The sequence below is a fragment of the Symphodus melops genome (genome assembly GCF_947650265.1).
Source record: "Symphodus melops genome assembly, chromosome: 6".
NCBI lineage: Eukaryota > Metazoa > Chordata > Actinopteri > Labriformes > Labridae > Symphodus > Symphodus melops.
Window position 1 is genome coordinate 6,213,840 of NC_136696.1, and position 24,224 is coordinate 6,238,063.

A 24,224-nucleotide genomic window follows, 5' to 3' on the forward strand; every position below is an offset into this window, starting at 1 on the left:
CTCGCTTTGCATGTGACAGATCGTGGGATATACCCACATTCTCGACAAGACATTCCTTAGTAGAGAATGTTTAGGTAGAGAAAGGCGGTCCAAGGATTTAGTTTTGTACCAATGCAAACCGAACAGAAAATTGATAGTCTTGCAATGTCGAGGATGGGAGTTGAACCACATTGAGTGGTACTTGAAAGAGAAAAAATATGTTGTTCTGAATGCTTGCAAACAAAGCGGAATATGAATTCTTACAAAGACAAGGGTGGGAGACTGTAACCGGTGTTGATGCATGGACTTTGAAGGGGAATTAGCTCAAATGGTAGAGCGCTCGCTTAGCATGTGAGAGGTAGTGGGATCAATGCCCACATTCTCCAAAAGATGTTACTTTGTAAAGTAAGTTTAGGTCATTCCAAGTGAAAATGCTGAGAAGTGGATGAAGGATTTTGTTTTGTACCAATGCAAACTGAATAGAAAATTGATAGTCTTGCAATGACGAGGATGGGAGTTGAACCACATTGAGTGGTACTTGAAAGAGAAAAAATATGTTGTTCTGAATGCTTGCAAACAAAGCGGACTATGAATTCTTACAAAGACAAGGGTGGGAGACTGTAACCGGTGTTGATGCGTGGACTTTGAAGGGGAATTAGCTCAAATGGTAGAGCGCTCGCTTAGCATGTGAGAGGTAGTGGGATCAACGCCCACATTCTCCAAAAGACGTTACTTTGTACAGTAAGTTTAGGTCATTCCAAGTGAAAATGCTGAGAAGTGGATGAAGGATTTTGTTTTGTACCAATGCAAACTGAATAGAAAATTGATAGTCTTGCAATGACGAGGATGGGAGTTGAACCACATTGAGTGGTACTTGAAAGAGAAAAAATATGTTGTTCTTGAATGCTTGCAAACAAAGCGGAATATGAATTCTTACAAAGACAAGGCTGGGAGACTGTAACCGGTGTTGATGCATGGACTTTGAAGGGGAATTAGCTCAAATGGTAGAGCGCTCGCTTCGCATGTGAGAGGTAGTGGGATCAACGCCCACATTCTCCAAAAGACGTTACTTTGTACAGTAAGTTTAGGTCATTCCAAGTGAAAATGCTGAGAAGTGGATGACGGATTTTGTTTTGTACCAATGCAAACTGAATAGAAAATTGATAGTCTTGCAATGACGAGGATGGGAGTTGAACCACATTGAGTGGTACTTGAAAGAGAAAAAATATGTTGTTCTGAATGCTTGCAAACAAAGCGGAATATGAATTCTTACAAAGACAAGGCTGGGAGACTGTAACCGGTGTTGATGCATGGACTTTGAAGGGGAATTAGCTCAAATGGTAGAGCGCTCGCTTAGCATGTGAGAGGTAGTGGGATCAATGCCCACATTCTCCAAAAGATGTTACTTTGTACAGTAAGTTTAGGTCATTCCAAGTGAAAATGCTGAGAAGTGGATGAAGGATTTTGTTTTGTACAAATGCAAACTGAATAGAAAATTGATAGTCTTGCAATGACGAGGATGGGAGTTGAACCACATTGAGTGGTACTTGAAAGAGAAAAAATATGTTGTTCTGAATGCTTGCAAACAAAGCGGACTATGAATTCTTACAAAGACAAGGGTGGGAGACTGTAACCGGTGTTGATGCGTGGACTTTGAAGGGGAATTAGCTCAAATGGTAGAGCGCTCGCTTAGCATGTGAGAGGTAGTGGGATCAACGCCCACATTCTCCAAAAGACGTTACTTTGTACAGTAAGTTTAGGTCATTCCAAGTGAAAATGGTGACAAACGGTTCCACACTGTTTTGTTGTGTCCCTGCAAACACAGCGGAAGATGGATAGTCTTACAGTGACGGGAGACCAACCACACTTAGTAGTCCTTAATGAAATGGAATGAATCTGTTGTTTGTATGCATGCAAACAGAGTGGAATATGGAGAGTCTTACAATGATGAGGATGGGAGTTGAGTGACACTGAGTGTTACTTGTGGTAACGGAACATGTTTTTCTTGTAGAAGCAAAGAAACAGGCTCTCAGAACGACGAGGATGGGATTCGAACCCACGCGTGCAGAGCACAATGGATTAGCAGTCCATCGCCTTAACCACTCGGCCACCTCGTCCACGGCAGCTACCAGTACTAGAAAGCCAACCAGCCTCATCAGCAGACAATGAGCATGCTGAATCCAACCCGTGTTGCTGCATGGACATGTATACATTTCCAAAGGGGAATTAGATCAAACGGTAGAGGGCTCGCTTTGCATGTGACAGGTCGTGGGATATACCCACATTCTCGACAAGACATTCCTTAGTAGAGTATGTTTAGGTAGAGAAAGGCGGTCCAAGGATTTAGTTTTGTACCAATGCAAACCGAACAGAAAATTGATAGTCTTGCAATGTCGAGGATGGGAGTTGAACCACATTGAGTGGTACTTGAAAGAGGAAAATTATGTTGTTCTGTATGCTTGCAAACAAAGCGGAATATGAATTCTTACAAAGACAAGGGTGGGAGACTGTAACCGGTGTTGATGGGTGGACTTTGAAGGGGAATTAGCTCAAATGGTAGAGCGCTCGCTTAGCATGTGAGAGGTAGTGGGATCAATGCCCACATTCTCCAAAAGATGTTACTTTGTACAGTAAGTTTAGGTCATTCCAAGTGAAAATGCTGAGAAGTGGATGAAGGATTTTGTTTTGTACCAATGCAAACTGAATAGAAAATTGATAGTCTTGCAATGACGAGGATGGGAGTTGAACCACATTGAGTGGTACTTGAAAGAGAAAAAATATGTTGTTCTGAATGCTTGCAAACAAAGCGGACTATGAATTCTTACAAAGACAAGGGTGGGAGACTGTAACCGGTGTTGATGCGTGGACTTTGAAGGGGAATTAGCTCAAATGGTAGAGCGCTCGCTTAGCATGTGAGAGGTAGTGGGATCAACGCCCACATTCTCCAAAAGACGTTACTTTGTACAGTAAGTTTAGGTCATTCCAAGTGAAAATGCTGAGAAGTGGATGAAGGATTTTGTTTTGTACCAATGCAAACTGAATAGAAAATTGATAGTCTTGCAATGACGAGGATGGGAGTCGAACCACATTGAGTGGTACTTGAAAGAGAAAAAATATGTTGTTCTGAATGCTTGCAAACAAAGCGGAATATGAATTCTTACAAAGACAAGGGTGGGAGACTGTAACCGGTGTTGATGCATGGACTTTGAAGGGGAATTAGCTCAAATGGTAGAGCGCTCGCTTAGCATGTGAGAGGTAGTGGGATCAACGCCCACATTCTCCAAAAGACGTTACTTTGTACAGTAAGTTTAGGTCATTCCAAGTGAAAATGCTGAGAAGTAGATGAAGGATTTTGTTTTGTATCAATGCAAACTGAATAGAAAATTGATAGTCTTGCAATGACGAGGATGGGAGTCGAACCACATTGAGTGGTACTTGAAATAGAAAAAATATGTTGTTCTGAGTGCTTGCAAACAAAGCGGAATATGAATTCTTACAAAGACATGGGTGGGAGACTGTAACCGGTGTTGAGTGTTACTTTGAAGGGGAATTAGCTCAAATGGTAGAGCGCTCGCTTAGCATGTGAGAGGTAGTGGGATCAACGCCCACATTCTCCAAAAGACGTTACTTTGTACAGTAAGTTTAGGTCATTCCAAGTGAAAATGGTGACAAACGGTTCCACACTGTTTTGTTGTGTCCCTGCAAACACAGCGGAAGATGGATAGTCGTACAGTGACGGGAGACCAACCACACTTAGTAGTCCTTAATGAAATGGAATGAATCTGTTGTTTGTATGCATGCAAACAGAGTGGAATATGGAGAGTCTTACAATGATGAGGATGGGAGTTGAGTGACACTGAGTGTTACTTGTGGTAACGGAACATGTTTTTCTTGTAGAAGCAAAGAAACAGGCTCTCAGAACGACGAGGATGGGATTCGAACCCACGCGTGCAGAGCACAATGGATTAGCAGTCCATCGCCTTAACCACTCGGCCACCTCGTCCACTGCAGCTACCAGTACTAGAAAGCCAACCAGCCTCATCAGCAGACAATGAGCATGCTTAATCCAACCCGTGTTGCTGCATGGACATGTATACATTTCCAAAGGGGAATTAGATCAAACGGTTGAGGGCTCGACAAGACATTCCTTAGTAGAGTATGTTTAGGTAGAGAAAGGCGGTCCAAGGATTTAGTTTTGTACCAATGCAAACCGAACAGAAAATTGATAGTCTTGCAATGACGAGGATGGGAGTTGAACCACATTGAGTGGTACTTGAAAGAGAAAAAATATGTTGTTCTGAATGCTTGCAAACAAAGCGGAATATGAATTCTTACAAAGACAGGGGTGGGAGACTGTAACCGGTGTTGATGCATGGACTTTGAAGGGGAATTAGCTCAAATGGTAGAGCGCTCGCTTAGCATGTGAGAGGTAGTGGGATCAACGCCCACATTCTCCAAAAGACGTTACTTTGTACAGTAAGTTTAGGTCATTCCAAGTGAAAATGGTGACAAACGGTTCCACACTGTTTTGTTGTGTCCCTGCAAACACAGCGGAAGATGGATAGTCGTACAGTGACGGGAGACCAACCACACTTAGTAGTCCTTAATGAAATGGAATGAATCTGTTGTTTGTATGCATGCAAACAGAGTGGAATATGGAGAGTCTTACAATGATGAGGATGGGAGTTGAGTGACACTGAGTGTTACTTGTGGTAACGGAACATGTTTTTCTTGTAGAAGCAAAGAAACAGGCTCTCAGAACGACGAGGATGGGATTCGAACCCACGCGTGCAGAGCACAATGGATTAGCAGTCCATCGCCTTAACCACTCCGCCACCTCGTCCACTGCAGCTACCAGTACTAGAAAGCCAACCAGCCTCATCAGCAGACAATGAGCATGCTTAATCCAACCCGTGTTGCTGCATGGACATGTATACATTTCCAAAGGGGAATTAGATCAAACGGTTGAGGGCTCGACAAGACATTCCTTAGTAGAGTATGTTTAGGTAGAGAAAGGCGGTCCAAGGATTTAGTTTTGTACCAATGCAAACCGAACAGAAAATTGATAGTCTTGCAATGACGAGGATGGGAGTTGAACCACATTGAGTGGTACTTGAAAGAGAAAAAATATGTTGTTCTGAATGCTTGCAAACAAAGCGGAATATGAATTCTTACAAAGACAGGGGTGGGAGACTGTAACCGGTGTTGATGCATGGACTTTGAAGGGGAATTAGCTCAAATGGTAGAGCGCTCGCTTAGCATGTGAGAGGTAGTGGGATCAACGCCCACATTCTCCATAAGACGTTACTTTGTACAGTAAGTTTAGGTCATTCCAAGTGAAAATGGTGACAAACAGTTCCACACTGTTTTGTTGTGTCCCTGCAAACACAGTGGAAGATGGATAGTCTTACAGTGACGGGAGACCAACCACACTTAGTAGTCCTTAATGAAATGGAATGAATCTGTTGTTTGTATGCATGCAAACAGAGTGGAATATGGAGAGTCTTACAATGATGAGGATGGGAGTTGAGTGACACTGAGTGTTACTTGTGGTAACGGAACATGTTTTTCTTGTAGAAGCAAAGAAACAGGCTCTTAGAACGACGAGGATGGGATTCGAACCCACGCGTGCAGAGCACAATGGATTAGCAGTCCATCGCCTTAACCACTCGGCCACCTCGTCCACGGCAGCTACCAGTACTAGAAAGCCAACCAGCCTCATCAGCAGACAATGAGCATGCTGAATCCAACCCGTGTTGCTGCATGGACATGTATACATTTCCAAAGGGGAATTAGATCAAACGGTAGAGGGCTCGCTTTGCATGTGACAGGTCGTGGGATATACCCACATTCTCGACAAGACATTCCTTAGTAGAGTATGTTTAGGTAGAGAAAGGCGGTCCAAGGATTTAGTTTTATACCAATGCAAACCGAACAGGAAATTGATAGTCTTGCAATGACGAGGATGGGAGTTGAACCACATTGAGTGGTACTTGAAAGAGAATAAATATGTTGTTCTGTATGCTTGCAAACAAAGCGGAATATGAATTCTTACAAAGACAAGGGTGGGAGACTGTAACCGGTGTTGATGCATGGACTTTGAAGGGGAATTAGCTCAAATGGTAGAGCGCTCGCTTCGCATGTGAGAGGTAGTGGGATCAATGCCCACATTCTCCAAAAGACGTTACTTTGTACAGTAAGTTTAGGTCATTCCAAGTGAAAATGCTGAGAAGTGGATGAAGGATTTTGATTTGTACCCATGCAAACTGAATAGAAAATTGATAGTCTTGCAATGACGAGGATGGGAGTTGAACCACATTGAGTGGTACTTGAAAGAGAAAAAATATGTTGTTCTGAATGCTTGCAAACAAAGCGGGATATGAATTCTTACAAAGACAAGGCTGGGAGACTGTAACCGGTGTTGATGGGTGGACTTTGAAGGGGAATTAGCTCAAATGGTAGAGCGCTCGCTTAGCATGTGAGAGGAAGTGGGATCAACGCCCACATTCTCCAAAAGACGTTACTTTGTACAGTAAGTTTAGGTCATTCCAAGTGAAAATGGTGACAAACGGTTCCACACTGTTTTGTTGTGTCCCTGCAAACACAGCGGAAGATGGATAGTCTTACAGTGACGGGAGACCAACCAGACTTAGTAGTCCTCAATGAATTGAATCTGTTGTTTGTATGCATGCAAACAGAGTGGAATATGGAGAGTCTTACAATGATGAGGATGGGAGTTGAGTGACACTGAGTGTTACTTGTGGTAACGGAACATGTTTTTCTTGTAGAAGCAAAGAAACAGGCTCTCAGAACGACGAGGATGGGATTCGGACCCACGCGTGCAGAGCATGCAGTCCATCGCCTTAATCACTCGGCCACCTCGTCCACGGCAGCTACCAGTACTAGAAAGCCAACCAGCGTCATCAGCAGACAATGAGCATGCTGAATCCAATCCGTGTTGCTGCATGGACATGTATACATTTCCAAAGGGGAATTAGATCAAACGGTAGAGAGCTCGCTTTGCATGTGACAGGTCGTGGGATATACCCACATTCTCGCCAAGACATTCCTTAGTAGAGTATGTTTAGGTAGAGAAAGGCGGTCCAAGGATTTAGTTTTGTACCAATGCAAACCGAACAGGAAATTGATAGTCTTGCAATGACGAGGATGGGAGTTGAACCACATTGAGTGGTACTTGAAAGAGGAAAAATATGTTGTTCTGTATGCTTGCAAACAAAGCGGAATATGAATTCTTACAAAGACAAGGGTGGGAGACTGTAACCGGTGTTGATGCATGGACTTGGAAGGGGAATTAGCTCAAATGGTAGAGCGCTCGCTTAGCATGTGAAAGGTAGTGGGATCAATGCCCACATTCTCCAAAAGACGTTACTTTGTACAGTAAGTTGAGGTCATTCCAAGTTAAAATGCTGAGAAGTGGATGAAGGATTTTGCTTTGCACCAATGAAAACCGAACAGAAAATTGATAGTCATGCAATGACGAGGATGGGAGTTGAACCACATTGAGTGGTACTTGAAAGAGGAAAAATATGTTGTTCTGTATGCTTGCAAACAAAGCGGAATATGAATTCTTACAAAGACAAGGGTGGGAGACTGTAACCGGTGTTGATGCATGGACTTTGAAGGGGAATTAACTCAAATGGTATAGCGCTTGCTTAGCATGTGAGAGGTAGTGGGATCAATGCCCACATTCTCCAAAAGAAGTTACTTTGTACAGTAAGTTTAGGTCATTCCAAGTGAAAATGGTGACAAACGGTTCCACAATGTTTTGTTGTGTCCCTGCAAACACAGCGGAAGATGGATAGTCTTACAGTGACGGGAGACCAACCACACTTAGTAGTCCTTAATGAAATGGAATGAATCTGTTGTTTGTATGCATGCAAACAGAGTGGAATATGGAGAGTCTTACAATGATGAGGATGGGAGTTGAGTGACACTGAGTGTTACTTGTGGTAACGGAACATGTTTTTCTTGTAGAAGCAAAGAAACAGGCTCTCAGAACGACGAGGATGGGATTCCAACCCACGCGTGCAGAGCACAATGGATTAGCAGTCCATCGCCTTAACCACTCGGCCACCTCGTCCACGGCAGCTACCAGTACTAGAAAGCCAACCAGCCTCATCAGCAGACAATGAGCATGCTGAATCCAACCCGTGTTGCTGCATGGACATGTATACATTACCAAAGGGGAATTAGATCAAATGGTAGAGGGCTCGCTTTGCATGTGACAGGTCGTGGGATATACCCACATTCTCGACCAGACATTCCTTAGTAGAGTATGTTTAGGTAGAGAAAGGTGGTCCAAGGATTTAGTTTTGTACCAATACAAACCGAACAGAAAATTGATAGTCTTGCAATGACGAGGATGGGAGTTGAACCACATTGAGTGGTACTTGAAAGAGGAAAAATATGTTGTTCTGTATGCTTGCAAACAAAGCGGAATATGAATTCCTACAAAGACAAGGGTGGGAGACTGTAACCGGTGTTGATGCATGGACTTTGAAGGGGAATTAGCTCAAATGGTATAGCGCTCGCTTAGCATGTGAGAGTTAGTGGGATCAATGCCCACATTCTCCAAAAGAAGTTACTTTGTACAGTAAGTTTAGGTTGTTCCAAGTGAAAATGTTGACCAATGCGTTAGAGAAGATTTTAGTAACCATGCAATCAGAGCGGAATATGGATAGTCTTGCAATGACAAGGATGGGAGTCGAACCATACTGAGTGGTACTTGAAAGAGAATGAATATGTTGTTCTGTATGCTTGCAAACAAAGTTTAACATGGCCTATTTCACAATGAGACGCCTGGGAGACTGTAACCGTTCGGTTTTGCTGGGGAATTAGCTCAAATGGTAGAGCGCTCGCTTCACATGCGAAACGAGCGCTCTAAACTTACTGGAAGATATACATTGTTTATGTATATCCGAACAGAAAATTGATAGTCTTGCAATGACGAGGATGGGAGTTGAACCACATTGAGTGGTACTTGAAAGAGAATAAATATGTTGTTCTGTATGCTTGAAAACAAAGTTGAATATGAACTCTTACAAAGACAAGGGTGGGAGAACGTAAACAGTGTTGATGCATGGACTTTGAAGGGGAATTAGCTCAAATGGTAGAGCGCTCGCTTCGCATGTGATAGGTAGTGGGATCAATGCCCACATTCTCCACAAGACATTCCTTTGTACAGTAGGTTGAGGTCATTCCAAGTGAAAATGCTGAGAAGTGGATGAAGGATTTTGTTTTGTGCCAATGCAAACCGAACAGAAAATTGATAGTCTTGCAATGACGAGGATGGGAGTTGAACCACATTGAGTGGTACTTGAAAGAGAAAAAATATGTAGAGAGCACAATACCTCCCTTAACCACTAATCCATCTTGTCACTGATACCCTGCATTTAACATCTTTTAAGAAAGTAGAACTTTTTTTGTGAAATCGGATTTGTCAGAGGTGATGATTTTATGTATTCTCTCCAACACATGCTTCTTGTACATTGACATGATAGCTAAATATTGGCCATTCTTGAGAGAATAAAAACTCAGGGTGAACCTTAAATTAAGCAGACTTTGTGAAACAGGCCCACACACGTGAATCATATTTACAGTAATTACTAAATGAACTGCACTTTTTTGGAATAATGTTTTCCCAGTGTTCTGATCCCTCAAGGTTTATCCACCAGTTCTGATCAAGGCTATGTTTTTGGTAACCAATTGGAGCTCATAAGTGTCTATGATCTAGTTGTTTCTGACTGCAGGGGCTGATAATCAAACTGGTTATTACAGCAGCACAGAAAAGAATAGCTGGGGTGGCTTTCTTACCTGTAACATCATGTTAACGCCTGATCGTAGCTCTGTGGCCTCCACAGCTCTGTAGAATGAGTTAACCTTCCTTTGGTTCAACCAGTTTATGTGATCGTCACTGCTGGCATTGTCAACTGATGATGATGAGGGATCAGTCTAACATAAAGAAATAGAGAGACAAAAATCGGTGTGAATTGTGAAACAAGGATATTTTTTAAAAAGTCTTGGGTTTTTTCTCATTCAAAAATCAAAACAAAGATGTAAACTAGACAAAGTGCATGTTGACTAATACTCACAGTGATCACATTGCCACACATCATGAGACTGAGACCCTTTGTGAAACAGCCGACCAGATCCACCAGAGCTGGACGACTGCTGGGAGGACCTGTCAGCACCAAACATTGAGGCCTGATGGGTAAGAAACATTACAGCTAGTCCACCAGAGTTTCTGCACACAGACACACTCCTAAATTGAGGTACAACAATTCCCTTTAATTTGACTGTGGACATTGACAACATTGAGAAGGACTGGACATGATCTTGAGTTGACTGTTTGCTTATGTAAAAGAAATTAAATAAGTGTATCAAACATAAGTCTAATATGTTCCTCGTTGATAGGACACCACCTGGCTTTCCAGGAATAACTATAATAATTATGAATAATTAATCAGTTATTAATTATTAATTAAATCAATCTCAAATTAGAACTGTGAATTCTAGAGCCGTTTCTATCAAGAGAGACACAGAACACATTACTGAATTTTATGTTAAGTTTAATAAGTGATAATAATGAAATAAAACAACATATAAAACAGATATAATGGAATGGAATGAGCATGGGATGTTATACCTCGAACACTAATATATATATATATATATATATACCGTAAATTCCGGACTATAAGCCGCTACTTTTTTCTCACACTTCGAGCACTGCGGCTTCTACTCCGGTGCGGCTAATGCATGGATTTTTTATGGGGGACAATGAGCTTCTGCCGCAAAAACATTTGACTTCGTCACGTCGGATCTTAATATCAGTCATTTTGCGCTTCATGCACGCACCCTCATCATGGAAAACACACGGAGAAATGCATATGATGTAGCTTTCAAGTTAAAGGCGATCGAGCTGGCTGTCAAAGAAGCTAATAGAGCTGCTGCACGTTAAGATGACACTGACAGCGACAACAGAGACTGAGGAAGTGAGTAATGAAGTCATTCTGAGGCAGTGAATGGATGGACTTTTTCTTGTGAAATATATTACGGTCATCTTTTTCATCAGCCGTGTTACAGACACCGTCGGCTAGGCTTCGTATTGTAACGGTTAATGTTGTAAAGTCAGTAGTTGATAATGTGTTCATAATTCCGATTATGTGGAGAGTCAGTGAATGCACCAGCGAGAACGTGTTGTGTGGCTGTATGAGAGAACGCTGGGGGAGAGAGTTGGATTGTTATGGCAAGTTATGTGTTGCTCTCTGCTGTAAACGGCGTGGTCACGGCCGACAGTGATCGGGTTATTAAAAGTTATTATTTGAACGCTCTCGTCGTCCTTTAACGTCCGTACGGACGCTACAGTATTTGCGGATGTTACCGGTAGCCTACGTCTGTGTAAAGAGCTCTTGTTATAGCGTGGACACCTGCGGCTTATAATCAAGTGCGGCTTATATATGTACAAATACATTTATTTACTTATTTTTAGCCGGTGCGGCTTATATCCAGGTGCGCTCAATAGTACGGAATTTACGGTATATATATATATATACATACATACACATATGTACATATATACATACCGTATATATATACATATATATATATATAAATCACCATACATTAATTTTGATATCAGTTGTTTCCAGGTTCACATCAATGTAGGTAACATCATATATTTTAGGTCACATCTCTTATCAGGTTTAAAGGAGTGGTTACCATCGGTCGGTAAATCAAAAGACATCAAAAGGTTCAGGTGGAACTCTTGAAAAAACGTTTTTTGCTTTCCTTTCAAGAATTACCAGTGCTGCACAAATCCCAATTTTAGGACTTTCAAGACTTACAACAACACTGCTTCTTAACTGACCTGTAATTTTTGACGTGGTCCTCGACATGGTTGAGACTTACACACTGGTTCAGAGCGATGTTGTAGGAGCTCGCCTGCACTGAGGAGCCCCAGTTTACAGCTACCAACAGAGGATAGAAACAGAGTTAGGAAAGAAAAGAGGAGGTATGTTTGGTGTTTGTTTTTTCTGTATGCATGTGTAAGAGGTTACCTGGCTTCTTGTAGAGTGTGTATCCCAAAAGCAGGAAGACAATACCAAAGGCAATGAGGGCTGCCCACCAGTTCAGCAGGAACATGATGACGACACAGCAGATGGTCCCCAGCAACGACAGCCACTTACTGTAGAATTTGAAAGAAGGACGCCAACCTGTGGACAAACATAGACACAACAATATACTAAAATGTATAGGCATAACTCTATGAACCTAATGATATATGTTCATTTGTTCTGTTTCATTTCTGATCCTTATATTTAATTACCGTAAATTTCGGACTATAAGCCGCTACTTTTTGTCTCGGTTTTTAACACTGCGGCTTATTTATGGATTTTTCTTGCGGGACAATGAGCTTGTGCCGCAAAAACATTTGACTTCGTCACATCGGATCTTAATATCAGTCATTTTGCGCTTTATGCACGCACCCTCATCATGGAAAACACACGGAGAAATACATATGATGCAGCTTTCAAGTTAAAGGCGATCGAGCTGGCTGTCAAAGAAGCTAATAGAGCTGCTGCACGTAAAGTTGCAACTGACAGCGACAACGAAAAAGACACTGAGGAAGTGAGTAATGAAGTCATTCTGAGGCAGTGAATGGATGGACTTTTTCCTGTGAAATATATTACGGTAATCTTTTTCATCAGCCGCGTTACAGACACTGTTTGACAAAGGATTTACAGTAGGCTTCATATTTGCGGATGTTACCAGTAGTACGTATTTCATTAAAAGTTAAAAAAATGTCTTTGTGTCACGTCTTTCTGTGTAAATAGCTCTTGTTATAACGTGGACACCTGCGGCTTATAATCAAGTGCAGCTTATATATGTACAAATACATTTTTTTAACTACTTTTAGCCGATGCGGCTTATATCCAGGTGCGCTCAATAGTCCGGAATTTACGGTAGTGATTATATTGATTCATCTAGTGTGTCCATACGTCAATACACCATATGTTGTTGCTGAGTTTTCACCTGGTGAGTTAGTGATTGAGGCGTGGAAGCAGCTGAAGTTGATCAGAGAGTATGAGCAGAGGAAGAAGTTGGAGATGATCGGAGCGATGGTGTTTAACTCAGCTGGTGGAGAAAAAGAACCATGGGGAGGGAGATTACTAATTTTAAGAGAAATTATGGTCAGCTATATATTTTATTTTGCAATAATAGGCAAATGTATTTAATGTCCATTATATACTTGACTTTAACATATTAGTGGCAGGGTCCACAAATCCCACGCTGTATTCAAGGGGCCAATGTGAACATAAGGGATTGACAAGAACTGATGCATCAAACACTCCAGGGATACTATTCGTTCATCTTATTAATATAAGCTTCACTACAGCTTACTCTCCTCCTGGTTTCAAAGCTGCATCATGTTAATGCAAACACAAACCTATACTGTTGTGTTACAGAGACTATCTACTGTCAAAATATGTAGTACAGTAGTTGCAATATTAAGGATTTATTTGTGATGTTACTTCATGATATTGGAATAAACAGGGAACTGTCAGAGGAAAATGTGAACGCCCTAACTCAACTTATGTTAACTGAAGCCTATTAAAGTACCCTTCATTTAAAAGTACACTTTTAAATAAAGTACAAATCATAATTTCTACCTGAAGAATTATAATTTCAATTGTGCTTGGAACAAGACAGTTCACAATTTATATTGTCATTTTTCAAACTCCAATCTTGCTTTGGAGTTTGCTTAATTTTCCAAACCTGCTTCTAGTCCATAACAATATTTCCCTTTTTATTCAGACTATAACTGCTACCATTCCTGTTGGTCATCTTCAGAGGTCAAATGATTTCTATAAGGCCTCACCAATGAGAATGAAGCAGGCAGCAATAATGTATGTCAGCAGGTAGCTTCTGAGTGGCTCATTATTCTTCCCATAACCTTTGCCAAAGAAGCCAATTAGAGGGTAGAGTTTGTCCTTGCACAGACACTACCAGAAAAAATGTGAGACAAAACAAAATAAATATTTAATCCTCACATCTAGCAAAAAGGTATACATATACTTGCATGTTTAAAGATGAAAAATGTTATATACACTGAAAAGATTTTGAGACAATGCATGATATCTGATGTGTTTTGATGCAGGTTTGTGTGTGTGTTCGTACCTGGAACACTTTGGGGGCAGACACCAGGCAGGCTAAAGCAGAAGAAAGTGTTGCTCCAAATATACCAGCAGTGATGAGAGGGGCAAAGGCTGACACCATGCTCATTGACTAGGGATAAAATTATACTGTTATTAACTGTTTACTTGCTCACAAGAGAAACTGTGTCTACACGCTAACCTACTCCCACTGAGTATATGCTTTCATATTTTTTCTGCTTCTGATCTCCCAAAGTGGAAAAAAGATGGAATTTATACAATTGTATATCAAGCAAGACTTCATATTAGGAAACAAAATGTCGAGTAACAATATCTATGAACAACTTTCATGTCTGATGAGTGGGTGACCTTGTGCTTACCTGATAGTAGTTACTGATGCCGTAGGTGCATGTCTTATTGTTGATACACTCGGTGAAGTCCCATCCATATTTACAAGCTAAACTAACACAGTTACTGCTGGAGGTCAGAGACAGTGTGTCATTTAACAGGCCAGACGCATCACGAACCACACAAGATGCTGAAATACAAAGCCACAAAAAATAATTTGAATGTGTATAAACCACAACCTAAAATATGAAAAATGAAACCGTTTGTTGACATATTGTTTCATTTATGTTGTATGTTCATATTTTTGCTATTGGAAATGGTGCAAATAAAATACGTTCCCTAATCAAGCAGAAACATTTTCCTATAATGACTACTACGTTTGCATGTTGCGATTATAGAAGGATATCCATCCATACATCCAGCTATCCATACATTCATCCAACCATTCAGGATCAAGAACAGTTGGAGGCAATCCCAGCTCTTAGAGCAGCATATTCTCTTCAAAAATCTATTGAAGCATTTTTGATTTCCTTCATTTTTGCTTTTGCTGCATCCAGCAGCCAATTTACGAATTGTGAACATTGCTGTTCATAATTAGTATTTAAATACTTGTGTTGAGCAAAAAACAACAACATGCTTTTGGTTACAGTAACATTGACCAGCATATTTTAATAAGTTCATTCTGGGCTCAATGTGGAGGTCTTTGCCTGATGTAAGAAAATATTCTCAATGTTTTCCTGAGATACTGTGTTTAACATAAAAGAACAGTTATGAGATCAAATTGATCATTAAAATCTAATCTGTTCATTCTTGATTCAATCTAGCTGTGTTGTGCATGTTTAAGAAATTCTTTTGTGGAGAGTCGGTCGTCTATAAACCCGAAGGACGGGGATTCGATCCTCTCCTTATTTCGATGTGGCTGCAGGAGCCACTTAAGTATTTAGATTGGATTACTTATTACTGATGGACACTTTACATAGTGTAATCAGTGTGTGAATGTGTAGGTGTGACATGTTGGGAAACGCTCTTTGAGGAGTCTAAAGACAAGAAATGTTCTATACAAGCTCAAGTCAATGGAGTTTTTCATATCCTAGAAATAATCCCCATATGGCTCTGACCATAGGGACAGATTTGCAAAGCAAAAACACAATACCTTCATTCAAGGCTGTTGTGCCTGCCAACATGCAACACGAACATGAAGGTGTCATTCATCCAAAATATATCTGACATATAGTTTCTATCTCCTCTACCACAGAAATCGTTTTTCAGATTCACAATACCAATGGTTGAACTGATGACAAGGTAAGAGATTGTGGTCCAGAATATTGCCATTAATGTTCCTCTGGGGATGGCGACTGTGGGATTCTGGAAAGGAGAGGACAAAAGATGTTTATACAAAGCCCTATGATGTGTCTATTTAGCAATAAGGAAGGATTTTTAAACCCACCAAGAATAATGATGTCAAATCAATTTCACAAAACTTGAGAGACCATCAACAACAGAGACTAAAAACTACCATACCTTTAGATCTCCAGAGATATTAGCTCCTGCCAAGATGCCTGTGGCAGATGGGAAGAAAATCGAGAACATACCGAAGAAGCTGCTCTCTGGTCCTCGCCAGTTTGGAACAAAATTAGCAGCAAAGATATCAGCTGTTGGGGTTGAAATAGTTAATGAATGATATAAAGTTGCCTTTAAAGAATGGGGACTTTATAATCACCTTTGTAGCTAAAGAAACCCTTGGCTTGTTTCTCTGGCGAGGCAGGGATGATTGTTCCCACTATGTAACTGGCAAAGGACACGAGGATGACCAGGAAGAACAAAACCTGAGTCTGTGGAAGGAAGAATACATTAAACATATTGTATGATTGCATACAGATATTTACACAAAACATTTAGCTACTGCCTCTCACCTAGCATTTGAAATATCTTAGGTTTATTATGGTAGATATGGATGAACATGTTGGCTATCTAAGAACCCTTATAACAAACTTAATGTACTATCTAAGATCACTTTTTTCTGTTTTAATTACCAAATTGTGATAAGAGGAATGTAATGGTATTTCAATGCAATGTAACAGAATCTCCACAATCTCTAAACCTAATCCCATGGGACACAATTAGCTTGAATGTTTTTTTAAAGTGTTATACGAATCTTTAAATTGACATCTAAACACAAAAAAACTCTTCAAGTGTCTTAGTTGTTGATTATAATTCTTTTCATGTAACTCTACAACAAAGAAAAGGAGCAAGACAAAACAACTTTATTTCCGAAGCTCTTAATCAATTAATGCATTGTGAAGACAAAAATAATGTAGTCACAACCATGTTATATCAGCCACACTCACAATTTAACCACTATAGTCTTATTTGTTCTGTTATGCCTATTGTACCTTGGACTCCCAGGACATGCCAGCCAAAGAGATGCCCAGTAGACATGTGACAGTGATGATGCCGATGATACGGATGTCATTGGTTCTGTCCACAATGACAGCTCCATGTTCCTAAGGGAAGTTGTGAAAAGTTTAGGTGAATATAAACAGAACAAACAATTTATGACTGTGCAATATTGTTGTTCATAGGTACTCAACATACTCCCATAAGGTCTACAACAGTCTCAGCAAAGCCCACAGTGTGCATGGCAACAGCTACAGCATTAGCAAAAGCAAAAATCAGACCGATGGATCCACCCAATTCTGGGCCAAGGCTGCGGCTGATCAGGAAGTAAGTGCCACCTAAAGATGAGAGGGGAAGGCGGGCCGCTGAGAAAGATGTCTTGGAAATCGATCAGGAGGAAATACAATATTAAAGACATACTGTATTTGTCTCCATATTTTGATAAAGGTTTTAATCGTTTATAGAATTAAAAAACATAAACATGTGTTGCTGTTAGTACAGACCTCCTTTGACCTTCCCATTGGTAGCAATTGCTGAGGTGGAGAGACCAGTTATCCCAGTAATACAAGAGGACAGCAGGATAATCACCCAGGTCAGACCTGAAGTTTAGACAAAAGAAAAAAGGATTAACGAAAGCTATACAGAAGCTGCCAAATGAATTATATACATTATGTTGCATTGATGGAGATAGATTGAAAATTGGAAAATAAAATAAAAATGTTGTTGGGCATACCTATACCAGCCTGAGCAGTGATCCAAGGCAGCCTTAGGAACAAGATCACCCCCCAGATATTTAACATGCAGCGGATCTAAAAGAAAGTCATGAAGAGGCACGCTTACTACATTTATTAAAGGCCTAGCAGATAATACTTACTGATACTAATTTTGCATTTCATTTATTTGTAAAATTTCTGGTAATACGTTTCCCTGAATATAATAATTCACCAACACAATTGTGGTATTTTATCGATTAAAAAATAAAGTTCTGTAATCTGTAAGAATTTTGCAAACATCATTGAACGAAAGCATCTGAAAAATAAACTTGGGGATCTGTCGAGGACCTAAGTCATCCTGGTCCTAACAGATTAATGGCTGTGCTCATATCTAAAAGCATAAGTATTAGCATACTCATGGCTCTTGGACGGGGGGAATGTCCAGACTTTTTTGATTGGGGTGGCCCACTCAGGCACTGACTCATGCAGGGATGGTTAGAAGTGTGATGTGTGCACAAACACAAATTTTGATTAGTTATCTATCCTTTCTAAACTCATCAATATTATATGATTGATAGTATAAAACAAGATAATGTCGAAAAGCCAGGTAGTTCAAGTAAGACATTGTGCATCACTTTACCATGCACCTGTTTTATGAAAAAAACATGTGCAAAGTATTTATTTACAATTTTAAATAATATATGCTCCATTGACATGTTGAGAAAAGTGCTTGAAGCCTTATACAAAAAATACCTCAGAGTTGGTTTAACATAAGTTCTCCTTCTGACAGGGTAAATAATTAATCACAGCGTAGGTTTTTTGGTAGGCACCTGGGGTGGCTAATCAGATTTTGAGGGTGGCCCATCTCAACCCTGGCCACCTTTCTGGAAACACCCACATTCTTGAAGGTATATCGGGTTTTTTTCAGCTCCATCTTCAAGTACGTTTAAAACTGAAGACACAACCAAGTCCAGTTGAAATTGTTACTAAATTAGATACGTAGATACGTAAGCTAAATATACGTAGAGTCAGGAGAAAGTTTGTGATCTGATGAAAAGGTGATAATACTTTAAAGCTTTTTTTCAAAATATTAGGAAGAAAGTATGTAACATATTTTTTTACATAATTATAGAATTATAGTGACATAGTTTTATCTATTTATTAATGTTTGCTTTTATAAAGACCTGCAGACTGTATAAAGTAGGGATGGCAATTTACTGTCGTCTCTATACTCGAGTACTCAAATTAACTAAAGAAAGAGTACTCGAGTACTCTGAGATTATTGGTAGTCGCATGATTATTATTTTTTGTCATATAAAAATCTTTATGCCTGTAAAATAACATAAACCTCCAGCAAATGCCTGTATGCCTGTTATTCATGTAAAATGACGTCAACATACAATATTTAAAGATCAATATAAATAAATAGCCAGCAACAGAAAGCGATCGTCATGTCTCGACAGCAGTGTGGGCTATATGCACTTCGTACTGTGTTGCTTAACATTCTCAAAGAACAGCCTCGTACCGGTTGTTCTCCGTGATGGTAGCTTGTACTCCGGCTCCACAAACACCCTGAGGTCTTTAAGCTCCTGCTATGAAACTGAATGAAAGTATATCTCCAGTTATCGTTTTGGTTATTAGTAGGCTACCGGCGTGTGCTAACCTGGCTAGCTAATGACGTGATGTGAGACTGCCTGTTTCAGTCTCCGCTGTTTTCCAATTGGTTTTTAAGCATAATCTAATATTTCTATAGTATGCAATTTTAACGCCACAAATCTCTCATTGAACATTCACTTCATTGTTTTGTTATCACTTTTCTTGACTGACATATCACAGGTGTAGCATACAGTTCTTATTTTGTTGTGCTTTTGCTTTCTGTCTAATTTATCCATTGTTTTTGTTGACATCTGACACACCCTGTGTGCGAAAGCTGAAGCCATGGTCATACGTTTGTATTCCATTCATTATTTTCCTCGCTAGTATATTTAGTGAGATGAAAATAAAAAGCTGGGTCACAAGAATAACGCCGTATGAGCCAAAAGCAGCGCTTGCACAGGTGCGCGATTAACGAATTGCAACTCGAACAACGGAGTCAGCGGCGAGTACTTGAGTACTCAAATGCTCGTACCCATCCCTACTATAAAGTAGGATATAAATGGATTAAAGCAATTGATTGCTGCCATACGTGATCCCACTATCTGCTCTATGGTGTAATTCACAAAGCATAAAGTGCCCAAACATGCCCCACTAAGTTGTCCTGCTGTGTGATGTTTGCTCTTGTTTTTTTTTTCAACTGAATGTGGAGAGAAGCTGTGTGCACCTTCAATCTGTTGCAGAGCTGCACACAAATCCTGACAGAGCTCTTATTTCCTCTAAAGATAATGAACTAGGAGGGGAGGGGAACAGTTATTTTGGAGCCAGACATCCAAAAATGTTAAATGAGTTTCAACATTTCAAACAAAGCTTCTGTGTAAAACTCCACACATCTGGATGAAGTGTGGAGCTCCTGACTGTCACAACTTGGTCTCAACTGCACCCACTCTAACTGCTCATAGCTCTAAACATCGGTGTTTGTGAAAATTATTTCTTTCATTGAAGCTTTTTTTGCTTAGACTAGGGCCAATTTTCCCTCATGTGTATTACATCTTGCAACCACTGATGCTGTTTTTTATGGGTTGTGAATTGTGAACTGTGTCTTTGTAATTCATTTTCACAGGTTAAGCTGGTGCAAAGCCAAGTAATCCTTTCATTAATCAGGCCCTGATTTTTTAGTGAACAGTAAAGACAGTCTACAGCTCTTTCTAACACCCAACCTTGTCCAACATAATTTACCATGACCCCCTGCACCCAGCCAAAGCGAGTAGGTTCAGATGGCGGCTCCTTCTGCTCTTCATCTTCCCCAGAGCTGTCTCCTCCTTCCATCTGTCCATTTGTTGTCTCCTCATACATGGGAGGTCTGGTGTCATTCTAGGAAAGAAAAGACATCCCCAAATCATCAATCTGTTTGTTAACAGCAAAGCCAATAACACCCTGTTTAACCCTCAAAACTCTTTTATAGTGGAAAAAAGGGAAGATGTGGAAAACGCAAGAGAGGAAGAGTCATTCAACCAGATACAGAGCAATGAATGATAATTTTATGGATTTTGTTTTCATTTTATGAAGGCATTCCTTTTTGGACCAATAGAAGTCTAAGTTTATGTCAGTTGAGTTCAATTCTAGTTGTTTAGTTGACATGTAAATTAAAGTGAGCATACATTTCAGCAGAAATATGACTTTTTGGACGGTATGAAAAGATTCAGAGTCATTACATTTGAACCTCATGGCAATTTGTAAATGTTGCCTTCAGCAGTTTTTGGACAATCATACAAATCAACATAATTGTTGTGTGGAAATGGCTGTGTGAAATCAAAATTCCAAAAATAGACACACAAACAATCCTGTGGCAGCAGAAAGAGGACTGCAGTTGTGCTACCCCTTTTAAAATATCTACACTATAAATAAATCATTAAACTTCTAGAAAACAGCAGGTTTTAAGATAAAACACACAGGATTTACATCAACTCCAAGTCAAAGGCGGATAGACAATTAAAGCTAAATTTGTATTGTTGTATGAAAAGATGAAAATAATATAATCTCATAAAACAGGAAATTCTTCACCTCAAAGTTTGCATGCAGCTCGTACAGAGATGGTCTGAAGCGCCTCCGTCGGCCCCAAACCACAGTGTTGGCATAGAAGTCATAATGTGGTGGGGCGTCCAAAGTGTCATAGCCAGTTTGAACAGATCCATGGGAAGCAATACTGCTTCCATCACTGTAACACTGGTAACAACCAGACTCAGCAAATCCTCCAGGAGTTTCCTTCTTATTTGTCACTGACGGAGGAAGACTTGTTCTATATGTGGCAAGGTTAACACCGTCACTGGATACTGATGACTCCATTCAAGAAAGCAGAATGTACTGACTAAACTAAAACAGTCAAAATGTTGTTTAATGTTTTGTAAAAATAGATAATTTGTCCTCACGAGTCAATCTGTGACAGCGATGGAGCCTTTCTGCATTCTGAGACGAATGAGGGAGGCAGGTTTTATATTGACCTTAACCAAGCAGGAAAAGCCGGAGGCTATGAAAAAAGGCAGGTTCAGTGAGCAGACAAACAAGACTCATTACAGGAGCATGTAAGCATGACATGCCTATTTAACAACACAGGGTCAACTATAGCATCGTTTTGCTGTGAGCTGCCCAAGGACACACAAATCCAGAGTTAACAGCAGTTAGGTGTAATAGCCCCGGTATTGATTTCAAAAGACCTATGCTTCGTTCTCTGAGTGACTAAAAAACATTTATGCATAGTTTGGACGAACGTGCTCAGAGTAAAAGACAATTATTTATGACTAATATAATAATAATAGGAACTTTAGGAATGTTGTTCACATAAATTACTACAAACACGAAGAATGAACTGTAAGAAAGCCATAATATTATAATCTCTCTATCAAATTCATCACATCATCTATTAATTCAGATAATATAAATGATTAAAACAAATGTATAAGACAGGTGTTATTTCACTACAATAAAAATGAGATTACAGAAAAGTCATAATAATGTGTTCAAATGATCTTGTTGAAACAAAGTGAAACAAATTTAAAGATCAAAATCTTCTTTCAACCCAAAAGTAACAAACAAAGATGCGTCTAGTTTTCAGACACTGCTAAATGATTGAACCAGTCTTTTATTTCTGCAGCTGTGTGAGCCTTTAACATGGGGGATAAATAATTTGAATAACTAATAAAAAATAAACTTTTAAAACACTATAAAATAACAGCAAACTCTTTTCATTCTCGGACAGTTTCTCAAAAACGTTCTGTATGTGTTGTTTCCCCTTCTTATGCAAATGTATGATCAATGCGGTGTCCTTTCATTCAAGCTTAGATGTTATGTGGGCTCATAGTACTCTTCAAGCTGTTCAATGGTCTGAGACATTTGTTTACAAAGCCATTAACGACAATGTCTAGCTGACCTTGAAACATTTCCCAGGTAAACTGAACATAGTTTCACAGCAGTCTTAAGGAGAGACCAAGGTCACTGTTTTCTGGTCACCATTTCCAAGAATTGGTCTATAACTGTACTAAAATCAACCATACACAACTTCCCAAATACAATTGTCTTTAACAGATCAGTTTGGATTAATTTCTGAATTTTCATTTATTCCTCTTATTTTATTTTCCAACCTGTCTGTCCTGTCAGTGTGTGGGTTGACATTAAGCAGAAATGTTCCTGGAAATTGCTGGGCATCATTACTCTGAATCATTCACATGATATGGGGTTAAATACCTCTGTGCTATGTCTTTCAAGTGGTAATTATAATTGGTACAATGGCAACAGTGAGTCATCATTGATTTTAAAAACTCAAAAATTATCATAGTCATGACACAGTCCCCAGTGGTGTGTCCAGGATATTTTTAGTGGGGTGGCCATGGTGGGCCATACAGCTAGTGTGGGGTGGCCATGGCACAGTGAACCATAATGAATGTCAGGTGATCAAAATGTGTAATGCGTCGCATTGCCTTAACCAATGTGTAGTTGAATCATAATTCATTTTCAAAACATACATTGTAATCTTCAGCAAAAAAAAATTCAGATTACATAATTTACATAAGCAAAACTACATTTCTGTTGGGCAGTGGGCCCATCAGAGGATAAACCTTCATAGAGGCAAATAAGGTGGTGAACAAACACATCTGGAATGACCGACACAAACACAACAATGGACATCATGTTCCTCACACCTTCACACTTTTCACACCTTCACAATTAATGAACAGTGCCATGCTCACCACCACCACAAAACCTAAAGATGATATTACAATCTGAACAGCACTAACAACAAACTGCCATTCTGTTCAATTCATCCATCACAGTCTACCATGTCTGTTTTTAATAATCAGTAATTATGTTCAGATAGGCTACGTTACACAATGTCTCTGAGCCATTTCATTATAGTGGAATACTTCCTGGGAGGGGACACCAAAGCTGCCATAAAAACTACTGTTTTATCAAGAAAGTGCTTTATAAAAGGCTGTAAGAGGACATGCCGTCTCCTATTTATAAACTCTACTGAATAATGAACTGTCAGTTGGTCATCTGTTTCATCAAACTTAGAGATGTGAAATATGTAAGAGACTAAAGTAATTACAGGAGGGGGGTCTGGGGGGATTCTCCCCCAGGAGAAAAAAAATAGCTGTTGTAACGTGTAAATGAAGCTTTTTGGAACATTTTGAGACTCATTTCTTCTACATTTTTTTTCTCTGATTGACACGGAGGGTAAATATCATCGATGTGAAACTGACAGAAATCCATCACAGAGACAGAGAACTGTAATCTGCAGAGAGGAGCGTCTCTATCTCCAAACGGCTATGGACGATCTTATTTCAACAGTACTTTGCGTGTTTTCTTCTTTATGAGGATAATGAAATTATATATATTCTGAATCTGCAGAGTCTCAGCTTTCTAAAGATACCTTCTTTGTGCTTGTAGTCCAAACGGTTCAGGAGCAGTATTGACTTTCGTCGGTGAATATTTGGAGAAAGTTGGCGATCGTCACCTACTC

At 39.8% G+C, this 24,224-nt stretch overlaps 1 protein-coding gene across 1 annotated transcript in view; it reads right to left on the minus strand.

The window, feature by feature from the left end:
* The window catches only part of slc12a3 (solute carrier family 12 member 3), a 205,125-nt gene extending 183,381 nt beyond the window's left edge, over positions 1 to 21,744 (minus strand). Inside the window, exons 1-17 of the mRNA XM_079345595.1 lie at positions 21,272 to 21,744; positions 20,447 to 20,581; positions 17,635 to 17,710; positions 17,405 to 17,500; positions 17,100 to 17,239; positions 16,898 to 17,008; positions 16,225 to 16,336; positions 16,026 to 16,156; positions 15,785 to 15,869; positions 14,537 to 14,694; positions 14,182 to 14,289; positions 13,883 to 14,006; positions 13,036 to 13,137; positions 12,060 to 12,215; positions 11,870 to 11,969; positions 10,092 to 10,203; positions 9,814 to 9,951 (exon numbers count right to left, since the gene is read on the minus strand). Of these exons, the coding sequence (XP_079201721.1) occupies positions 9,814 to 9,951; positions 10,092 to 10,203; positions 11,870 to 11,969; positions 12,060 to 12,215; positions 13,036 to 13,137; positions 13,883 to 14,006; positions 14,182 to 14,289; positions 14,537 to 14,694; positions 15,785 to 15,869; positions 16,026 to 16,156; positions 16,225 to 16,336; positions 16,898 to 17,008; positions 17,100 to 17,239; positions 17,405 to 17,500; positions 17,635 to 17,710; positions 20,447 to 20,581; positions 21,272 to 21,553 (2,166 nt within the window). The 5' untranslated portion in view covers positions 21,554 to 21,744. The remainder of the gene's footprint in view (positions 1 to 9,813; positions 9,952 to 10,091; positions 10,204 to 11,869; positions 11,970 to 12,059; positions 12,216 to 13,035; positions 13,138 to 13,882; positions 14,007 to 14,181; positions 14,290 to 14,536; positions 14,695 to 15,784; positions 15,870 to 16,025; positions 16,157 to 16,224; positions 16,337 to 16,897; positions 17,009 to 17,099; positions 17,240 to 17,404; positions 17,501 to 17,634; positions 17,711 to 20,446; positions 20,582 to 21,271) is intronic.
* Between the last annotated feature and the right edge of the window lie 2,480 nt (positions 21,745 to 24,224).